Raw genomic sequence first — 19155 nt, 5'->3', positions numbered from 1 at the left:
CTTTCTTTTCCTGTATTGTTCCACTGTGCGACAAGTTGGGGCGGCTATTTTTACCACCAGCTGTTTCTTCCCCCCTCCCCTTTCGATTCTCTACTTATTTCGCAAAGGTTGATAAAATATATATCAGATCTCGGGAGAAGTGTTCCCCCCGCACAGCGTTGCCAAGGGGAATTTTACACAATGCCCCTGTGCCATGGGTGTGTGAGTTTATACGTACATACTTCTACCTCCAACACAAACTCCGCCAACTTTTCGGATGGAATATGTAACATAACTAGAAAGGATTTTTGGCTCGTTTTTGTGACGAATCATCGGGTGTCCGCCACGTAAACGTGCTCCAGTAGCCCAAAGAAGAAGAAGAAGACCAACACAGCATCGTCAGCCTGCCTGCTGCCTTGTTTCGTTCTCGCTTCCTCCCCTTCCGGCGCACTCCGTATACTCCCGTACGGGGAAGGGAAACGGTTTTGCTCCGTCTATGTACTCCGGATGTTGTATCTCTGTTAATGCACTATTCCAGCACAATACAGTGCCGTGACGCATAGATTACATACACACCTTTTCCTCCACGCGAATCCGACATGCCAAGGCGCTAGGAGGAATACATATACATACTTGCATACACGTCCACATGTCATGCTCGCATGCATATGTATCTCGAAAACGACCAGCCCTGGTGGACGCCATGCCGCTGCGCATCATGAGCTTCTTTGAACGTGGTGGACGGACGGAGTTCGCAAATCCCAAAGAATCAATTCCCTGGAACTGCCATGCTGAAAAGGATCTCCGGGCGCTCGCAGGCACGGAACCCAACCAATGTACGTTTTTTTTGGACAATGGAGTCCGAGAAAATATTTCATCCAGCATTTGAAGTAATGTATTTAACTGCACGGAAAGCTAATTTCCAGAAAACAAATTGAATAAAAGTGAAATTAAATAAATGCCTTTTTGGTGCACGCAGGTGCGGGGGTTTTCTTTTTTCGGTGCTGCCATGTAGCCCGAGATGGAGTTTGAGATGCAGTACCAACAGTTAAAGAAAAATGACACCTTTTCAGAAGGTCAATATGGGGGGTATAAAACAGCAGCCCTATGCCTGAGATACACGGCGAATGGTAGGGGGAAAAAAAAAAAAGCCAAGAAGAAAATCCAAAATGTAAAAACCCAACCAAGTCCAAATAGATATGTGCAATGTGAAGAATTTTGTGAGCCTGCAAAGGAAGAGAGATCACAGGACCAAAAAAAAAAAAAAAAAAAAGGAAGAAAAAGGAAAAAAAAAAATCCTATGCCACAGAGCGCGTTCAAAATTCCAAAGAGGACCCCGAAAAAAATAGGAGTATATGAACTGCATTCCCAAAAAGGAGGAGGATGAAGTGTTAGGAAGGGCGCGGGCCTTAGCGTTCACGGCCTGCCACCAAGTCTACCCATTTCATACTCTTCGCTCACCCGGTCCGAACTCCTCGCTTGCATTAGCTCAGCGTCACTCCCGGTCCTCTGCCGGCCCAACTCGTCATCATGCACAGCCCGAGACGAGACGTTGCCCGTCCGAGGATCCATCTTGGCCAAAGATTCTTCCGGGTTGGTCGGTAAACCAGCGTACTGGCCTTGCTCCATCATGTCATCGTCACCCTGGAATCCTCGCGTCGAATGCTGATGTGGGCCCGCTCGACCTCCAAGCCGGCCAAAGAAGCGGTTCCTGTGGACCGAAGACGTTGTGCTTCCCATACCAGAGCGATGGGAATCTATCGAGGGGCGGTATTGCTGAGACCTACTACGCTCTAGGGACTCACGTTCCTGCTGCTCTTGGATGCGTCGTTCGGCACTCTCGCGGTTAGCAGAACGGATGATATCGTCTACGCGATTCCGTTCGCGGTCGGCGTACACGTCCGACATCATGTCGGCAGAGCTCAGCTCAGACATGCCTAAAGAAAAATCGACATGCTTGTTTATCGAATCGCCACGACCGCGTGTCGACGCACCGGGACGACGGAGGATAGATGGGCGGGGATGAACGCCGGTGGAATATCCACCGCCAAGCTCACCTAGGGCATCACGAGCTTCGGCGAGCTGCTGGGGATCCGCGGCTGGTGGCGGTGGCGGCGAGTTGGATGACTCGTCTCCAGTAGGAGTGGGCTGCGCTGATCCACCTTGCGCGACATGATAAGGTAGATCCGTTGTATAACCGACCAAATTCATGCGTGGGCCTTCAATGCCCACTTCTTGCAGGGAGATCATCAGATTGCAGATGAATTTGTTTCGGCGTTGCAGACGGAGAAGTTCATTTTGCCAGTTGGACTTGTAAAAGAAGACCACATTGAGCGTGATAGAGTAATTCTCCGTTACCTGTCTCAACTCGGTCAAGACTTTGCTCTGATATTCCCTTTTCTCGGAAAGGACAAACTCGAGGAGGCGTTGACGGAGAGCGTCGATTTGTTGGAGAGTGGTGCCGAATTTTATGATGATTGGGACGGCCTCGGCAAGCCCACCGCTGCGGCGCTGGTTGAGGATGAACAGCGTGTTGAGGTAGCTGTTAGGAGCCTGGACGACGTGACCTTCCATCTTCTTGAACTCGGTGTAGAGTAGGGCAATTTCCTTAACAAAATAATCGTCTCCCGTCAAATTGGCTCCGGTGTTGCCGTAGATCGAGACGCGGTCACCAACATCAAAGGGATGTTTCACGAAGACAAAGATGATGCTTTGGAGGAATTCCTGCGCGGTAGCAGAGAAGAGCCAGGAGAGCGCGAGGAGTGTGGACCCAGCCGAGGCGAGCACACCCGCAGCAGAGGTCGAGATGAGAGATAGAAACACTAGAATCGTAATGATCACCACGATGAAAACGAAAACGTCATCCAGCTTGGACACGACGGAGTCGAGATCTTTTAACGACGCCGTGATCGACTTTCGTTCCCTGCCGATCTCGACGCAGACAGCCTCCAGTTCCTCCATCGAGATATCCCCGTTCATGTCTTTGTCGAACATGTTGAAGGCCGCATCGGCTTCGTCGTCATTCTCAAAAGCCGCTTTCAAGTCGCCTGAGAAAACAGTTTGAAACCCCTCTCGAACAAAAGTACGGTACAGTCTGCGGGCAAGGACTTGGCTGCCGCTGGTGGTGTTTAGCAGAGCGAGAACAACCTGGTAGGGATGGTTGCTCTTGTTGACTTTCCTTCCGGTAAAATCACCGGCAACAGCGCCAGCGACATCGCCAACCTTGTGGAGCGCCTCCCTGGCGACCCTTGTGGCTCTATCGGCGTACATCATGGGAGTTCGAGTGCCAGAGCTTCGCCCATCCTTGGGCCGCTCTTCGAAGTCGCGGTCTTCCATGGTGATCTTCTTCTTGGAGAAATCGTAAAGCTTAGTCAAGCTGCCGATCTGGAACTTGTTGAGCTCGATTCGATCCGCATACGTCCTGAGATGGAAGCTGATGGCAATTAGCTGGATGATGATCTTCTCGATGAAATTGAGCGTCGTTCCGACGAAAATAGAAATGATGATTTTGTTGACGACGAGTTCCCAGTGCTTGGTTGCCTTGTTTCCATCGATGTGGTGGTTTTTCATCGTGGGAAGAAAGGAGATTTCCACGGCAAGCCACCAGAAAAACAGGGTCGCCGGAAACTCCAATTGCTTCGCGAGGTCCCTCCACTTCTTCGCGTTGTTAGTGAACACGCCGGCCACAATGCCGACGGGGACGGGGATGCATTTCGCCACGATTCGTCCGGCCCACAGGGTGAGCCAGAAGATCTCTAGCCATACGGCGAACCACATGAGGCTCACACCTCCCACATCAGCGTCCGGGAAGGCGAGGGCGCCGACCAGCAGCGGAATCAGGAGGATCAGGACCAGCGGGGTGATGTAGGTAAAGTAACGGACCAAAAAGCTGGAGTTGTGGACCTTCTTCACGAACCGGGCGAAACTGGTGGTAGGGTTCTCCGGGGGTTTGAAGACGGCACTCTGCTCGTGGAGGGGATTGGTGGCGGCATCAAACTCGTCCACCGGCTCCGTCCGGCGTGACCGGGACCTGCGAACCGACGAAGCGCGTCCTGCCCTTTCGGCCTCACCTTCGGTCCTGGAGACCTGTCGCTCCGCCTGCAGCACCGCGAGATCATCGTCCAGGCGATGGGCCTCCTCCCGTGTCTGGGACGGGGAACGGAGCCCAGGATCGTGAGGGTTGAGGGACGGATCGACTCCAAGGCGACCATTGTCCCCGCTTGCTTTTTTCTCGCCGACTATCGTCTCGTCGGTCGATGATCGGCCATGTTCGAGACGCCTGTGATCGGCCCCGTAGCTGGGCTCAGGGCCTTCGTAGACCGGTGTTGACATGATTAACTTCTCTGTTCTACTATAGCTGTGTGGGCTCAGATCCCACTTTCATAGGTTCTTTCTGAATCAATGCCCGTTGAATGGTTCACCAAAAAAAAAAAAAAAAAAGGCCCCGAAGTGTGTCAAAGTGGTGTTGAAGATCCGCGGGGCCGTTATGATGTATGTAACCGACTGATCGTCGATCTGACAGGGTCCACCAAGAGGAATAGAAGCACGAGCACGATGATTTGAGTGAATGACCAGCTGCACGGGAGATGAAGAACGATTAGTTGTGAGATGGAGCGCTGCTCAACCAGAAGTGGTTCGAATATTAGTGGCGGAACCAGACGATGGGAAACGAAGGTTTTGAAACGGTAGAGACTGAAAAAGTACGGACAGGAAGAGCAGGATCTGAATTGAAACTTATTTACAACAAGGATAAAAGAGAGAGAGAGAGAAGATTGGAATGAAGAGTATGAAAAAGAAGAAAACCAAAAGAAGAAGATGAGAGGAAAAAAAAAAAAAGAAAAGAAAAGGATGAGAGGAAGAGAAGAAGGACGACAAGGATGAAGAAGCGCACTTCGAACAAGGAGAGAAGCTTCTATGGCGGGCGAAACAGGTTCCTGCCCGGTCCGGCACGGGTGTGGTGGCTTAAATAAGCATAACGGCGTGTCTTGGCGTGTCTTGGCACGAGGGATTTCGCGCTTTGGGTGGAGACGCGGTGGAGGCGTGCGGGTCTGGATCACCGCGCGTCGCGTTAAGAAAGAAACATATATGTAAAAAAAAAGGCTACAAAAACCTGTCTGGGAGGCGGCTTGGGCGGAGCATCAAGGAGTGAAACGGGTGCCACAGCGGGCAATCGTCAGCTCTCAATCTCATCTCGCGGCCTTCGACGAGTCGGGCGGGGCCGTTTCAATTTCCTCCTTCTCTTTCTCCGCCGGACCAAGGTAAGGTTCTGGTTGTTTTCTCCGAATCGGTCTTGGGAATCCGACCAGCGACTGCAATCTCGACTTGTCAAATGCCACGGCATAATTTGCATTGACGCTGCATCCACATGCAACTTTTTTTTTTTAACGATTGGTCAATGCGTCGGGAAGGTCTCGTTCTATTCGCTCCGACACGTTGCAGAACACACTCTTCTTTGACCTACCGAGCCCTTGCCAAGAGATCTTCCAACCCCTGTCCCATCTCGTTGGAGGAGGTGGACTTTGGGGAGAGAAAAAAAAAAAAAAAAAATAAAAAAACCAAAACCAAAACACGTGCAGCTGATCATACACAGACTGCAGGTATGAAGATCGCCTATCGCCACGAACACACGGCCTCCCCAGTTGCGATACATAGATCTTTCAGGCTTGGGACTTAACGGCTTGTTCGTCACGCCGGGTGGTGGGCAGTTCTCGAGGGAAGGAAATGCTGGGACCAATGGAAGAAGAAGATGCTGGTTCATCCAGGGGATTTTTTTTCCCATGCTCGCGGTGCACAGCACGATCCGTCTCACAGCGGCATCGGCGAATGAAAGGCTCTCGTCTCTCTCCTGGCTGGGCAGAATGTTCCACTGTCCTCTGAGACCTGTTGGGGTGGTGGATAGTGCTGTCTGTCTGCCAGCATCTTGAGTTCACCGCAGGATCTCTGTAACTCCCTCCCATAACATGCACTCTGCTGGGCCATTGGCTTTCAGGCAGATGGGACGGGGGCGCTTCTAATTATATACACCGAAAAAAAAAAAAAAAAAAAAAAAAAAAAAAAATTGAAAAGAAAGCTTTTTGTCCCCGATACATTTGGTATCCAAGGGTTATTCATAGAATAATCTTCACAGCGTTCTCTACGAGGGTAGGCGTGCTACAATGTCCCCGGAGGATGACTCGTCCCATTGCTCATCACGGGGATTCTCTTTGGCCGTCGCCGGAACGAACTTACCGGTCACCGAAAGCTCGTTTTTTGTCAAGGGAAATGTTATATGTTTGATGTATTTTGACAGTCGTCCGGTTGACAACTGGGGAGAAGAAAAAAAAGTCACCTCCATCTGGGATGGACGTACTACAGTAAAACACAAAAAGGAGGCCGCCCGGTAAAAATGTCGGATTGCTGCGCCGATGTAATTCCAAGATGGCATCACCTATATGATCCTTCGATGGCACGAAATATGAACGTGAGATGTACTCCCGTATCGCAGTCTCGGACGCACCTGGCGTTGTTGCTATACCCGATCGAACTCCCGTAGAATGCCTGATGTTTGCCCCGGGGTATGAGAGGTGGCCCTGAACACAGTTCGCTCTTCGAGTGGACGCTGGATCGACTTTCCAGGGAGCTCGGGGGGTGTTGGCGTTGGAGGGGAAACCTTTTCTGTATTGGGGCACTCGAGCCATATATATATATATATCCCCTTTCGGGAAACGGCGTGGCTGCGAGGGTTAGAAGCGTGCTGCAGGCCGTAAGGGGAAGTTTGTCAACAATGCGGGCCTTCCCAGCGCTCAAGTCGGAAAAGACAGCGTCGAACTTCCCTCGAGCAGAAGGCGCGATCGCCAGCCAGTTTGTGAAAGCCTTTTTTGCTTGTTTTGGTAGCAAGAAAAAAAGAGTGGGAGTAAAAAAAAGGGGGGAAGGAGCTAGTTGGACGGCGGCGGATGCTGATTGGCGGGGGGGATCCTTGTTTACGGGGGTTGTGTTGACACCATTCCTGATCGGGCATTAGCACGCACACGTCGAGGGAAAGAGCACGGTTCCAGCGCCAAAACAACAACATTTCCTTCCTGAAACCCTCTCTCGCTCTCTCCCTCTCTCCCTCTCGCTCGCTCGCTCCTGGCCTCTTTCTTCTTCTCCCTCTTTCCTCTCCTTCCCCTCGCCGCTTCCCGCAGTTCGCTCTCCACCGCCCAGTCTCGTGTCTTTCTCTCGATCATCTCTCTCTCGATCTCTGTTTCTCTCTTTCGCTGCTCGTCCCGTCGCCCACGCTTTCTGCCTCCCTGTCAACGCGATCCAATTCATCACACCATGAGAGGCGAGGTGAGTCCGGCTTCGATGTTCTTCTGCACCCCCATCCCTGATGCGACCGTGCTCTGCTATGCTTCTCCCCCTCCCTCCCTCCCCTCCCTCCCCCCCCAAAAAAAAGGGAATCCACACAAACCTTGCCAGTATCCCCAATGCTAACCATTTCTTTTAATTTTTTTTTTCTTCTTATTTAGGTCTGCCATATTCATATCGGCCAGGCTGGTACCCAGCTCGGTAACAGTGCTTGGGAATTGTCCGTTGAACCTATCCCACCCCTTTCACCGCTCTTTCGCCCCAACATCCTCCTCTGCGTCTCTCGACCCATTGGCTGACCATGTCTCGCTAATAATTTTCTTTTTTTTTTCGCTTTGGTTGCTTTTAGGTACCTGCTCGAACATGGATTGAAGGCTGATGGTCGCCCTGACCCTGAGGCCAGCGACATTGGCGAAGCCGGCTCCTTCGGGACCTTCTTCACTGAGACCGGAAGCGGTAAATATGTCCCACGATCTATCTTCGTCGACCTGGATCCATCTGTGCGTCACCCGCAAAAATGTTTCTTTTTTCCTTTTTTTTTCTTTTTTTTGAAATGCTTTCGATTGAAGGAATAAAGAATAACTTATCGTCGTCTTAGCCCATCGATGAGATCCGCACTGGCCAATACCGACAGCTCTTCCACCCTGAGATGTTGATCAGTGGAAAGGAGGATGCTGCTAACAACTGTACGCTCCAATGGCCCTGTTCTGGCGTGGAGATAAGGAAAATGGGCTAATTCGGGTATTAGATGCTCGTGGCCACTACACAATTGGAAAGGAACTGGTTGAGAGCGTCATCGATCGCATTCGTCGCGTTGCCGGTAACGAACACCCCCTTGTTTTGCTTTTCTCTTTCTTTTTCGGAATGTTATCTCCTGGACAGCTTGCTGATCGTTCGCTCCGGATAATAGATAACTGCTCGTCCCTTCAAGGTTTCTTGATCTTCCACTCCTTTGGCGGTGGTACCGGTTCTGGTTTCGGTGCTCTGCTTTTGGAGCGCCTTTCCACCGACTATGGCAAGAAGTCCAAGCTTGAATTTGCTGTCTACCCGGCTCCTCGTCTCTCCACTGCCGTCGTTGAGCCATACAATGCCGTCCTCTCTACGCACAGCACAATCGAAAACTCTGACTGCACCTTCCTTGTCGACAACGAGGCCGTCTACGATATCTGCCACCGCAACCTAGACATTCCTCGCCCCGGTTACGAGCACCTTAACCGTCTCATCGCCCAGGTTGTCAGCTCCATCACCTCTAGCTTGCGTTTCGATGGTGCTTTGAACGTCGATTTGAATGAATTCCAAACCAACTTGGTGCCATATCCTCGTATTCACTACCCTCTGATCAGCTATGCTCCAGTTGTCTCCAGCAACCGCAGCTCTCACGAGAGTTTCAAGGTTCATGACTTGACCTTCCAATGTAGATGACCCTCCCTCTTGTTCCCCCAGCCTCTTTGGTCTGATTGCTAACTCCCACTTTCCCTCTAGGCTTCGAGCCCAACAACCAAATGGTCGTCTGCGATCCCCGCAATGGAAAGTACATGGCTGTTGCCCTCCTCTACCGTGGTGATGTCGTGCCCCGTGACTGCAATGCTGCTATTGCTTCACTCAAGGCCAAGACATCGTTCAACTTGGTTGAATGGTGCCCAACTGGATTCAAGCTTGGCATCAACTTCCAGAAACCAATGCGCGTTCCCGGAGGCGAGCTCGCCCCTGTTGACCGCTCCGTCAGCATGCTTTCCAACACAACTGCTATCGCTGAAGCCTGGAGCCGTCTTGACCACAAGTTCGACCTCATGTACTCCAAGCGTGCTTTCGTTCATTGGTACGTTGGTGAGGGTATGGAAGAAGGTGAATTCTCTGAGGCCCGTGAAGACCTTGCTGCCTTGGAGAAGGACTACGAGGAAGTCGCCAGCGACAGCTTGGAGGCTGAGGTTGACGATGGCGTTGAGTACTAAGCATGATCATGATAACCCACTTTGTCCGTCTCTTGTTTGGGAGCCCGCCTTTTTACTGCAGAATACTTTGATTTTTTGCTTTGTCAGAGACGATAAAGTTGATATCCAGTACAAACATTTGATAATTTCACCTTGATGAAAAAGCAATCCGTACGTAATTTTAATACTCTGCGGTTCGTCGATTTATGCAGGAGAGAATAAATTTACAAATTACAATTGGCCATTTGTTCCAGGTGAGTATGCTACTGAAGTTGCGAAAGATGTTACCCAAAAATTTACCGGTCAATTGTGTCAACAGCATGGCTACCCGTAGCATTCTTGTCTATATACGGAGTTTCCCCCCATATCATAAAGTCTATTACGTAGAAATAAATATTCGTCCGGAATTTATACAGGAAATAACGGCTGTACAACATATCGGACCACTACTGTATAGCTTCCTGGTTTATCTCCTTCAATATTTTTAAGACCCTCTCGTACGTCCACATCGTCACGGCGCTTGCGGGGGCGGCTTTTATCAAACTCACCGTCAACCCGCGATATAGGCCCCTCACACCGCCATCACGCAGGACCATCTTCATCGTGCTCAACACCCCGTTGTACTCAGGGATATTCTGATGTATGTACCTCGAGCGCGTCGGGCCCTGGACCTGCAGGCGCTTCCGGACGAGATCGAGGGGGAACACTCCTGTCTTCGCGATGACGCTGGCGATCACACCCGCGGTGGCGTCGCCGGAGCCGAAGGGCAGATGGAGCGAGGAGATGGGCACGCGCACGCTCTCGTACGTGGCGAAGAAGAGGCCCATGTAGGGGACGATCTGGGCGACGGCGGCGCTGACGCCGCGGAAGAAGCCGCGCGAGCCTTCGTGCGCGTGGATGCTGCGGATGGCGGTGAGAAGGGACGGGTAGATCTTGTCGTTGCCCTGGGCGGCGAAGCGGGTGCGGAGAAGGTCGAAGGGGTAGGTTGTGAAGGTGCCGATGCCGCCGGCGGTGGCGCCAGAGACAAATGATTCGGCGGGTTGGGGCAGGCGGTATGGGGGTGGAAGTGTGTGCAGGGATTGCGTGACGGTGCGGTAGGTCGTGAATTGGATGGCGCCGTAGAAGATGTAGAGGAGTTCGGCGGGGATGTTGCCTTTCCAGAGGCCCTGGGAGATGTTAGCCATGAGATTTTTTTGGGGTTGTTTCCTGTGTCCTTCGTTTTATCGGAGGTTGGTGGACGCACTGTGATGCCTTCTTCTCGGAATATGGCTTTTAGGGTCGATATGGTGCCTTTGTACACGGGGCCGCGGATGTTTTTGTGGGAGAGAGGGTCGGAGAGGGAGTGTATTTGTAACTGGAGTCGGATTTTCACGACATCGAGAGGAGCGACGCAGAATCTAAGCGCATCGAAATAGTTAGAAACGATAGTTTCCTCTTTTATATATATATATAAATATATATATGTGTGTGTGTCTTCAAGGAGGGAAATGATGTTGTTCTTACCGCGAGACCATTCCCGCGATTGCGCCGGCGGCGACAACCTGGTACCGTTGACCCTGTTGAACAACAGTTAGCTGTGTTTTTGGACATTATTCCTATAAATTGGAGGAATCGCACTTCATCTTTGAGATGCTCGCCACCCGCCGACATTCATTAATGAAGCAGAGGGATCTGATCTGGACAGATCGTTGTGGTGGTTGAGCGCAGGCTGAATGCAAGAAATAAAACAAAAGCCCAAAAACAATTATTGATCAGCCAGAATATCTCAAGTCCTTATACCTGGACATGTGTATATGTAAAGGAAAGGAGTGAAGACTGGAGAGAATGAAAGAAAGGAATTAGAGAGCAGGCGGCATTCTCGCAAGGCTTGGTTGTTGTTTGGCGAAATAATTTGCGAAAATCACCAAATTTTGTTGAGAGCAAGGATGATGTAATAACCATCCCTGTTCCACCTCGTTAATCCTTCAACCACGGCATTTATTGAATCAGTTGGCGATAGAATTTACTCTGTTTCTATAGCTAAGGCTCTATTATTACAGTGCAAATGAATTGATTGGTTTTGCAATTTTCGATGCACGTCCTCTTAAGGCGGCCCCCGATCGATCCGAACTTAAGGGGGGGAAATTATCAGCGGCCACCCAAGCAGAGGAGCCTCCCACCTCTCCTGACGCGTCTATTTCATCGTCTTAAGATAAATCTGTTTTGCCAGTGGATATATGTGCCGAGTTTCCACCATAGATCCAACGCTGTCTCTTCCCCGTCCACACACCGACCTTTTGGTGAAAATTCCTCCCAGTAATACCTCTGCATCCTGACAAGATCGAGTGGTGTGAGGTCGAGCTTGGAGGCTCTGACGTGGAGGTCTGCACCCAGAGAGCAGAGTAGCTGGATCACAGCCAGATGACCGTTCCCGCGTAGGGTCTCGGAATCCGAATCGAAGTCCAGATCCAGCGACTTATGCCTGCGGATAATCGCCAGTTCAACCATCTTCACGTACTCTTCTTGCTCCTTGTATTTTCTCCAACCTCGATAGATCGCCACATGCAATGGTGTGTTTTGTTTACGGTTGCAGGGAGAGATCTCTGCTCCGCGTCGGATCAGCTCTCTTGCAACCGGGAAATATCCTCTTTTTGCCGCGTGGTGTAACGGTCGCCTCCCTTTTTCATCCTCAGCCGAGACATCGGAGTCCGCTTCGATGAGAACCAACGCCGATTCGGGATCCTGGTTGCGGAGGGCATCTAGAAGAGCTGTTCCCCCGTTCTCCGCTGTATGGCATACATCAGCTCCGGCATCCACGAGGTATTGGGTCACTGCCACGTCTAGTGGATGACGCTCCTTGTGGAATGTGCCCTGCAAGGCGGTATTGCCCTGTAGATCTACAGCGAAAATGTCGACGCCGGCCTCGACGAGTAGCCGCACGCAAGTTAATTTCGAATTAGATGAAGATGAGGTAGCATAGTGCAGGGCTGTGCGGCCAGTGTCACTCCGTGTGAATACTTGCCATCTTTGCTTCTTCAGAATCGCCCTTAGTACAGGTTCATGGCCGTGCTGGGCGGCGTAGTGAATAGCACGCTGACGAAGAAGGGTGTCGCCGAAAACTTGCTCTTGCGGACCGACTTCCAGCAACAGCAATATAAGAGGTATTATCTCCGGGTTCTTCTCGGCATCGCATAATCCGTACACTCGGTCTACAGCCGGCCCGCCGGCTGCGACGATAGTTGCAAGGTTGGGTGCCTCGTTCAAGAGCGTTTTAGCCGCACCCATGCTCCGAACGCTATAGAGGGCAGTGGTGCCATCCTGCAGACGGCCTCTAACGTCCACCCCAGCGTCAATAAGTAATCGTATCATCGCCAAATTGTTTATTCCACAAGCTTCGCCCAAGGCGTCTGGGGTGGCTTTAGCGCCTGCATCAAGGAGGTACTGAACTAAATCGACATTGCCCGTTTTAGCGGCGCCTGGAAGAGCTGCTGTGAGACACGGCTCTGGGAAATAGGACGAAGACGCTGCGAGAAGCTCTTTTACGATCTGCAGCCGTCCGTACGTGACAGCATGAGAAAGAGGGTTGTTGGGACCGGGAGGAAGCGTTATATTTCCTCCGCCCGCCTTGAGGAGCATTTTTGCCGCTTCCAGAAACCCATACTGGAAAGCATAGGACAAGGGGGTATTGCAGCTGCCGTGCAATGCTCGAACGTCAGCGCCGCCATCGATAAGAAATTTTATGATGGACGTCTGATTTAGGAGGACAGATTGGTGGAGCGCGGTAAACCCCCGGTCATTTTGCACCTCGGTGTCGACATCGTTGTCGAGAACAAGCTTGACCATCCTCTCGTTTCCAAGAGAACACACCGCTTGAAGAATCGTGATATTCCTGACGCCCTTAGGAGCCATTACCCGATGCGGCGCTCTGGAATCGTACACCGGGTATTGATCTAGCTTGATAATTGGGGGATTGATATCATTTGTCAGGTATAGCAAAGCTTCAAAAGAAGCCAGTTGGTCAAAGCAAGCGGCTTGAATCAGCGACACAGGCTGGCCGTGATACATTTCTTTGTCCCTGAGGACTGCTTCGCGGTAGAACTCATCCTTTAGGAGCAGCGAAAGCCTTCTGGAGGTTCTGAGGAGGTTGGCTATATCATTCAGAGAGAGCTCCTTTGCGATGATGATGAGAAGCTCTAAGGGAAGGAGTTCTAAGGAGCCCATTGCCGTCCGATGGCACAAAACGCGTGCTATCCTACCGACATTAGCGCTTTACGTCTGGGCCAATGACAAGGAGACCTACAGGGTCAGTAAAGCGGCCTTTCCCTTCTCGAAAAAATTTGCTACAATCGACCGAGATAAAACTTGGTATATGTTGAACTGTGAGCTCTTAATGACAGCAAACTGAGCTGCTTGATGTCCCGTCTGTCTGGCCTGGCTGGGGATGAAGTCCACTCTTAAATGGGGCACGAGACCGAAATGGCAAATCGGCACCGATACCGGTTCCGACTCGCTGGCGAAGCTCCACCGGGATCCATCCTGCCGGGACACGCGCCAAGAACCTGTGCCGCCCGTATCCACCAATCACAGAACATGTTGGGCATCGCAAACAGCGCAAACAGCAACAAACGCCTCGCGCAAACCAAGCAAACATGAAAATAACCGCAGGCTGGCAGCAACCAGAACATTTCTGGAAAAACTTTGAAGGACAGGCGGTGCAAATTCAGTCCAAAGGATCCTGGTTATTTCCTTGTTTTCAGACTGGTTTAAAGTAAAGGCAAAACAAAAGTTCGGGCAGCATCCCTGGGAAACAACATGCGACTGATGAGGAACTTGTCCCTATCTCACCCCTACGGTCTCACCGAAGCTGATCAGCCCAGGAGTGGAGTCCAACCCCAGAATACCAGACCCACCGATTCCTCCCGATCTCTGCATTCATGATATCCCGTGATATTTTCTTGAGCATATTTTCGCCCTGGCTTGCAAAACAGGATTTCCCATCAATCAGCTTTCTGCCGACATTGGAAGATTTGACTTTTTCCCCCGGTCGAATGGACGTGCGTCACTTTGACTCAGCAACGGGCGATTGGAGCAACCTTAGGATTTTGCCCCTGAAAAATCTTTAACCTTTGCCACCATTCCCAAGGACTTGGGAGTAGGGCATACCAAAGTGCGGGATGGGAATCCCCGCAAAAATCCCTAGCTTGAGTGGCTTTCAAAGTTAATTAAAAGGTCTGACGGCGGAAGGTATAAATGCATAACGGGATGTGTTCAATCAATGGAACTCCAATCAGAGACGACCGTGGCTGTTTCATCGCTGGAGCATCGCAAGATTCCCCCCCCTCCCCCCAAAGGATGCTTTGACAATCGCATTCAACCGTCATTGGCCTTCTACTCAAATGAATTTTAGACCTAGGTGTTCCACTTCCCGGGGGATTCCAGTCCCAAGTTATTATTCCCGAGGCCTACAAGCAAGTTCACTGCGCCCAGAATTGAAGTCTGCCCATTGCCATGCTTGAAGTTGGACTTGGTCAGTAGTGCGATTCTCCTTTGCTCATCGCCACGGCAGAACCACACAGAGAGCAGCCGATTGTCGTAGCCGTGTGGCTATAGAATATACTCTGCTTCTCCCCAGGCCCTGCTGGCGCCACAAACTAGACGGCAGCGATGACCCCATTTCGTAATGCGCTGCTTTCGAGGCTAGTGGCTGGTTACCAATTACGTTTGATGTTTCGCATAGGATTTTCCATAAACTTTGACAGGTAGGTCGTTGAAGGCGGATATCAGCCGCCCTCACTCTCTTGTCTCCGCTACTTGGTTATTTGGCCTTGTTTCTGTGCGCTTGCTGTAAGGGTCGAGCTTGGCGACGTGCAATCACCTAACAACAGCTTGCAGACTGACTTCCAGGAATACAGATAGAGCTGCTCTAATACCCGGCGCGATGCGTGCCCCGATCTCAGCGACGCCAACACGAAAAGCAACATTGATGTATCCCTTCGGGGCGATGTCATTGAAGTTCCTCTCGCCTCGAAAGAATGTATGCACTTGTAACTTATACCTAATAACACAGCAGTTTTCGCTTCGACGAGTTTATCTGCTCCCGGATTCCCGCGATGAAACTCTTGCATCTTGGCTCTCCGCAAGAGCGAGATTGGCACGATGGCCCAGGTTATGACGGGTGTGACGTCGCCGCAACCTCATATTTGTACATAAGTAGCCAACTAATCCCAAAGAGGCTTAGCTCCCATATTTGCCTCGGCATTCAGCGAGGGGCTGCTTGTGAGTGTGAAAAGTTGCAATGAGGGGCTGCGACGAGACTCGAGACTCCAACAGTCGATGACAGGCACGCCTTTCCTGCATTCGTCGTCGCAATGTCGCCGCATTTTCAGGCCTTCCGCCTTCTTCAAACGCTATCTTCCAGGAGATGCGGGCCGATTTTCTCCCCCGGCAGAGGAACGCTTTCTTTTCGTCCCTACTCTACCGTGAACGAGAGTACTTCGTTACCTAATGGACGCTCTGTTCCTCCTACGTTCAAGTATATGGAAGCGCAGGCTGGTGAAGGAAGCCTGGCCAAGTACAGCCGTTTGTTCATTCAAGCCGATGGCTCCTGGCTCCAATTCAATTGCATGCGTTTACGAGATGCATGTACCTGCTCCCAATGCGTCGACCCATCCACTAAGCAACGCAACTTCTTGACGTCGGACCTTTCCCCGGATGTGAAACCAAAAGATTTAAGGATGGAGGGCGACAAGGTGACCGTAACGTGGACGGGCAGTCTCGCTAACCCCGAAGAAGAGCACGTTTCGACGTACACCACAAGACAACTCCGGAATTTAAATACCCCTCGACCTGCGCGTCACTACCGCGGTGGACCGACAAAAATTGTGTGGGACAAGGCAACCTTTGAGAAAAATCAACACTGGATCTCCTTTGATGAATATATGAACGATGACGTGAAGTTCGGGTTAGTCATGCGCAGTTTGTACAGATATGGCCTGGCCTTCGTCAAAAACGTTCCTGAATCAACCGAGAGCGTGTCTCAGATTGCGACGAGGATGGGACCGTTACGCAATTCGTTTTACGGCCTCACCTGGGACGTTCGCAGTGTACCAGAAGCCAAAAACGTAGCCTACACAAATAAATTCCTTGGATTTCATATGGATCTTCTGTACATGGCCGATCCCCCTGCTTATCAATTGCTGCATTGCATGAACAATTCCCTTCCTGGCGGAGAGTCCATGTTTGTAGATACTTTCCGTGCGGCACAACGTTTATCGGAAGACGATAGAAAGACGCTGTCTGATGTTGCGCTTCACTACGGCTACTTTAATGACGGCCAAAGTTACGAATATAGCCGCCCGACGATCCAGCTGGATAAATCCGGAGATTTAGAGTATGTGAATTATTCACCGCCCTTCCAGGCTCCGCACTTCACACCGGCTGATTACCCAATGCAACAACTGGCCGAATCCTTACGCAAGTTCTCAGACCTCCTGCAAGATCCAGAAGGCATGTTTGAATTGAAGTTGCGGCCAGGAGAATGTGTTATTTTTGCAAATAGACGTGTGGCTCATGCCCGAAGGGCATTTGATTTGTCACAGAGTGATGGCCGGAAGCGTTCTCGCTGGCTACGTGGTGCATACGTGGATGAGGATGCTCTGCTGTCAAAGTTTGATATCTTTCGTGCCAAAAACCTTCAAGAGTGGGATGTCGCCACGTCAGACCAGGGTGTGCAACCAGCAATCAACATAAAATAGTATCTACGCAACTGGGGATGAACATAAAATTACGATGCTGGCGGTTTTGGGGGATAGAGAAGGGAAGATCAGCGCGACGCAAAGTCGCGGAGCCAGGAAGGAATAGTTACCTCTTCGATACAATGAATTCGCCCAGAATCATAACTATACAAAAGATTTTGGGATTTAACGGCTGAGTTGTGGGCAAAGATGCAGTTGGCACTTGGCCCTTATATTTATTAGATTTGGAAAATCACCTCTCCTGTCATTAGCCAGGCTATGAAGAAATTTGCTTGGTTTGGTCTGACAAGCTTGGGGCCTATTTTTTGCCACAAATTAAGTTGTATAGACTTTATACGGGCAAGACATTCCTTGATTCCCAATCAACCCTTGCACCGTTTCCTTTTTTGGTTTTAGGATCCCTTGTACTCCATATTTGCTGGAGAAATAGGGTTCTGCCCTGTACACGGAAACATATTCCCTTCTTATAAACTACAGGCATATAATTGGTTCGATGAGCTTACAGAAGCTGTTTCGTATAATAATTGCCACTTTATACTGATTTTGTGCACTTTCTTTTCGAGCACTCGATCAAGATTATATGTCCAAATCCAGTTTTCATTTTTTTAATTTTAACATTAACAGAAGCTGAAGAACAGTTAAACATCTAAGAAGCACCTAACAGTGCAGATTAATGCACGGATTGGCCAAAGCTAAGTGGTATGCACACAATATTGAACAGGACAATTCATATCATTTCACAGGAGGGTCATTTGGAGTACGGAAGCCGGGGCGAAAACAACAAAGGGTCGGAATATTGATGGTGTCCAAGTTTCAAGCTGAGGGCGCGCTTGTAGGTTTAGAGACCGAATAGTCGCAGAAAAAATCAGGGTTCGCGGAGATCTCTTCTTTCACCTGTATAACATTCTCAGTTAGCATACTGAAAATCCCAGGAAAGAGGAACAAGCATAACAACTGATGGCCAACTCACAATGTCCAATCCGCCAACCAGCTCCCCCTTGACCCAGAGCTGCGGGAAAGTCGGCCAGTCCGCAAACTCTTTCAACCCCTGCCGAACGTCCTCATCCGCCAGAATATTAAAGAATCCATATTTCACCCCGTTCTCGCGCAGAATGCTCACAATCTGCCTACTGAATCCACACTGTGGGGCGCTGGGAGTCCCTTTCATGAATAACATAACCGGGGCGGCTTTTACAAGCTCTGAAAGGCGCGCAAAGAGCTCTTCTTTCGTGGGCACGGGAGGCTCTAACTGCGCGTCTGAAGCAGTAGCGTCGTCGGATGTATCCTGCGCCGCTGTCGCTCTCGGTACTGCGACCAGAGGTGGCGGAATGGAAGGTCGATCTGTCTGCCCGTCTTGCCCCACATGTTTCTCAATCGCCTCCCGGACCCTGACTGGATCGGAGCCGGACACAGTCTCAACAATCTTGTTGTCTCGAAGGAGAACTAGGTATGGCACAGCGGATACGTCGTATTGCTCTGAGATGTCGGGGAGGTCTTCGGCGTTGATGCTCAAGAAGTGAATGGATGGAGGGGTAGTGGCGGGGTAGGTGGAGGCGAGGGTGGACAGTACGTTGCGCATTTGCGTGCATGGCGCAGCCCAGGGAGTGTGAAATGAGAGGACAGCTAGAGATGTGGATGGGAGGGAAGAGAGCTGCGTCGTAAAGTCCGCTTCGGAAGTGATTTCGTGAAGGGTGGACATGGCTGCGGTTCGATTGCCGCGGGTGGAAAGAGAAGTTGGATGGTAGTAAAGGTTCCGGCTGAGTGTCTGCGAGATTACGAGCAGCTTAAAAAAAGAAAAAAGAAAGAAAACCCGCTGGGGTATTGCGTCTCTCAGCCACCTACGGGGAAGATGGGGAGATTGATGCTGGTTTGAATGTCGGCGGGATGGCGGCTCAGCGATGGAATCTTTTGCGGGCGGAATTGCGTTATCTGATTCGATGACTAACCGGTTGAAGCAGCGCGACGGGGATCTGATAATTTTCGGGTGATAATTATTCCGGTCATCGCCACAGCTTATATGGATAAGTCTCGGAGTCATTAAATAGTTATTGGTTATGGAAAGTCGCTGAGACTGCTTGAAAGGTATATGTATAAATTGAACATGATCATAACTGGGAGAGATATCGGAAGAGGTCATTACACTAATAACGCGCCTGCTCGTGTGGCGGACATGGCTCCACAACGCC

General features: G+C 50.7%; 8 protein-coding genes across 8 annotated transcripts; 2 read left to right on the top strand and 6 right to left on the bottom strand.

Moving 5' to 3' along the window:
- Positions 1–113: 113 nt before the first annotated feature.
- CIMG_01419 (uncharacterized protein) lies at positions 114–934 on the bottom strand. The gene has a single exon (XM_001247647.2). The coding sequence runs from the start codon at positions 862–864 to the stop codon at positions 544–546; it is 321 nt and encodes a 106-aa protein (XP_001247648.2). The 5' UTR covers positions 865–934; the 3' UTR covers positions 114–543.
- Positions 935–1349: 415 nt separating this feature from the next.
- CIMG_01420 (mechanosensitive ion channel family protein) lies at positions 1350–4311 on the bottom strand (the record flags this gene model as incomplete). The annotated part of the gene is made up of 1 exon (XM_001247648.2): positions 1350–4311. The coding sequence occupies one exon, from the start codon at positions 4309–4311 to the stop codon at positions 1396–1398; it is 2916 nt and encodes a 971-aa protein (XP_001247649.1). The 3' UTR covers positions 1350–1395.
- A 1775-nt stretch (positions 4312–6086) lies between these two features.
- On the bottom strand, positions 6087–6656 carry CIMG_01421 (uncharacterized protein; the record flags this gene model as incomplete). Its single annotated transcript, XM_001247649.2, has 4 exons — positions 6087–6129; positions 6208–6283; positions 6329–6406; positions 6476–6656. The coding sequence occupies 4 exons, from the start codon at positions 6654–6656 to the stop codon at positions 6087–6089; spliced, it is 378 nt and encodes a 125-aa protein (XP_001247650.2).
- Positions 6657–7049: 393 nt separating this feature from the next.
- CIMG_01422 (tubulin alpha-2 chain) lies at positions 7050–9460 on the top strand. Its single transcript, XM_001247650.2, has 7 exons — positions 7050–7287; positions 7467–7525; positions 7655–7805; positions 7904–7991; positions 8054–8125; positions 8216–8719; positions 8788–9460. Exons 1-7 carry the CDS (start codon positions 7276–7278, stop codon positions 9255–9257), a joined length of 1356 nt encoding a protein of 451 aa, XP_001247651.2. The 5' UTR covers positions 7050–7275; the 3' UTR covers positions 9258–9460.
- Positions 9461–9518: 58 nt separating this feature from the next.
- CIMG_01423 (mitochondrial thiamine pyrophosphate carrier 1) lies at positions 9519–11106 on the bottom strand. The gene is made up of 4 exons (XM_001247651.2): positions 10854–11106; positions 10740–10792; positions 10480–10633; positions 9519–10402 (listed from the first exon to the last, which is right to left on the bottom strand). Exons 1-4 carry the CDS (start codon positions 10884–10886, stop codon positions 9683–9685), a joined length of 960 nt encoding a protein of 319 aa, XP_001247652.1. The 5' UTR covers positions 10887–11106; the 3' UTR covers positions 9519–9682.
- A 118-nt stretch (positions 11107–11224) lies between these two features.
- On the bottom strand, positions 11225–13507 carry CIMG_01424 (uncharacterized protein). The gene has a single exon (XM_001247652.2). The coding sequence runs from the start codon at positions 13434–13436 to the stop codon at positions 11415–11417; it is 2022 nt and encodes a 673-aa protein (XP_001247653.2). The 5' UTR covers positions 13437–13507; the 3' UTR covers positions 11225–11414.
- Positions 13508–15573: 2066 nt separating this feature from the next.
- CIMG_01426 (gamma-butyrobetaine hydroxylase subfamily) lies at positions 15574–17467 on the top strand. The gene has a single exon (XM_001247654.2). It carries the CDS (start codon positions 15584–15586, stop codon positions 16967–16969), a length of 1386 nt encoding a protein of 461 aa, XP_001247655.1. The 5' UTR covers positions 15574–15583; the 3' UTR covers positions 16970–17467.
- Positions 17468–17549: 82 nt separating this feature from the next.
- On the bottom strand, positions 17550–18851 carry CIMG_01427 (Grx4 family monothiol glutaredoxin). The gene is made up of 2 exons (XM_001247655.2): positions 17940–18851; positions 17550–17863 (listed from the first exon to the last, which is right to left on the bottom strand). The coding sequence occupies exons 1-2, from the start codon at positions 18666–18668 to the stop codon at positions 17783–17785; spliced, it is 810 nt and encodes a 269-aa protein (XP_001247656.1). The 5' UTR covers positions 18669–18851; the 3' UTR covers positions 17550–17782.
- Positions 18852–19155: the final 304 nt, after the last annotated feature.

The sequence above is a fragment of the Coccidioides immitis genome (genome assembly GCF_000149335.2).
Source record: "Coccidioides immitis RS genomic scaffold supercont3.1, whole genome shotgun sequence".
Classification (NCBI taxonomy): Eukaryota; Fungi; Ascomycota; class Eurotiomycetes; order Onygenales; family Onygenaceae; genus Coccidioides; species Coccidioides immitis.
This window is presented reverse-complemented; position numbering and strand designations above follow the sequence as displayed.

Excerpts from the sequence above, each read along its gene's own strand:
- CIMG_01419 (XM_001247647.2), bottom strand. The coding sequence starts at position 864 with ATGCTGGATGAAATATTTTCTCGGACTCCATTGTCCAAAAAAAACGTA.
- CIMG_01422 (XM_001247650.2), top strand. Across the intron at positions 7,526-7,654 it reads GGTAACAGTGCTTGGGAATT|GTACCTGCTCGAACATGGAT; the intron begins GTCCGTTGAACC and ends GGTTGCTTTTAG. Across the intron at positions 7,992-8,053 it reads GGAGGATGCTGCTAACAACT|ATGCTCGTGGCCACTACACA; the intron begins GTACGCTCCAAT and ends TTCGGGTATTAG.
- CIMG_01423 (XM_001247651.2), bottom strand. The coding sequence starts at position 10,886 with ATGTCGGCGGGTGGCGAGCATCTCAAAGATGAA. Across the intron at positions 10,793-10,853 it reads GCGAGCATCTCAAAGATGAA|GGTCAACGGTACCAGGTTGT; the intron begins GTGCGATTCCTC and ends GTTGTTCAACAG. Across the intron at positions 10,634-10,739 it reads ATCGCGGGAATGGTCTCGCG|ATTCTGCGTCGCTCCTCTCG; the intron begins GTAAGAACAACA and ends CGATGCGCTTAG.
- CIMG_01424 (XM_001247652.2), bottom strand. The coding sequence starts at position 13,436 with ATGGGCTCCTTAGAACTCCTTCCCTTAGAGCTTCTCATCATCATCGCA.
- CIMG_01426 (XM_001247654.2), top strand. The coding sequence starts at position 15,584 with ATGTCGCCGCATTTTCAGGCCTTCCGCCTTCTTCAAACGCTATCTTCC.
- CIMG_01427 (XM_001247655.2), bottom strand. The coding sequence starts at position 18,668 with ATGTCCACCCTTCACGAAATCACTTCCGAAGCGGACTTTACGACGCAG. Across the intron at positions 17,864-17,939 it reads TGGTTGGCGGATTGGACATT|GTGAAAGAAGAGATCTCCGC; the intron begins GTGAGTTGGCCA and ends AATGTTATACAG.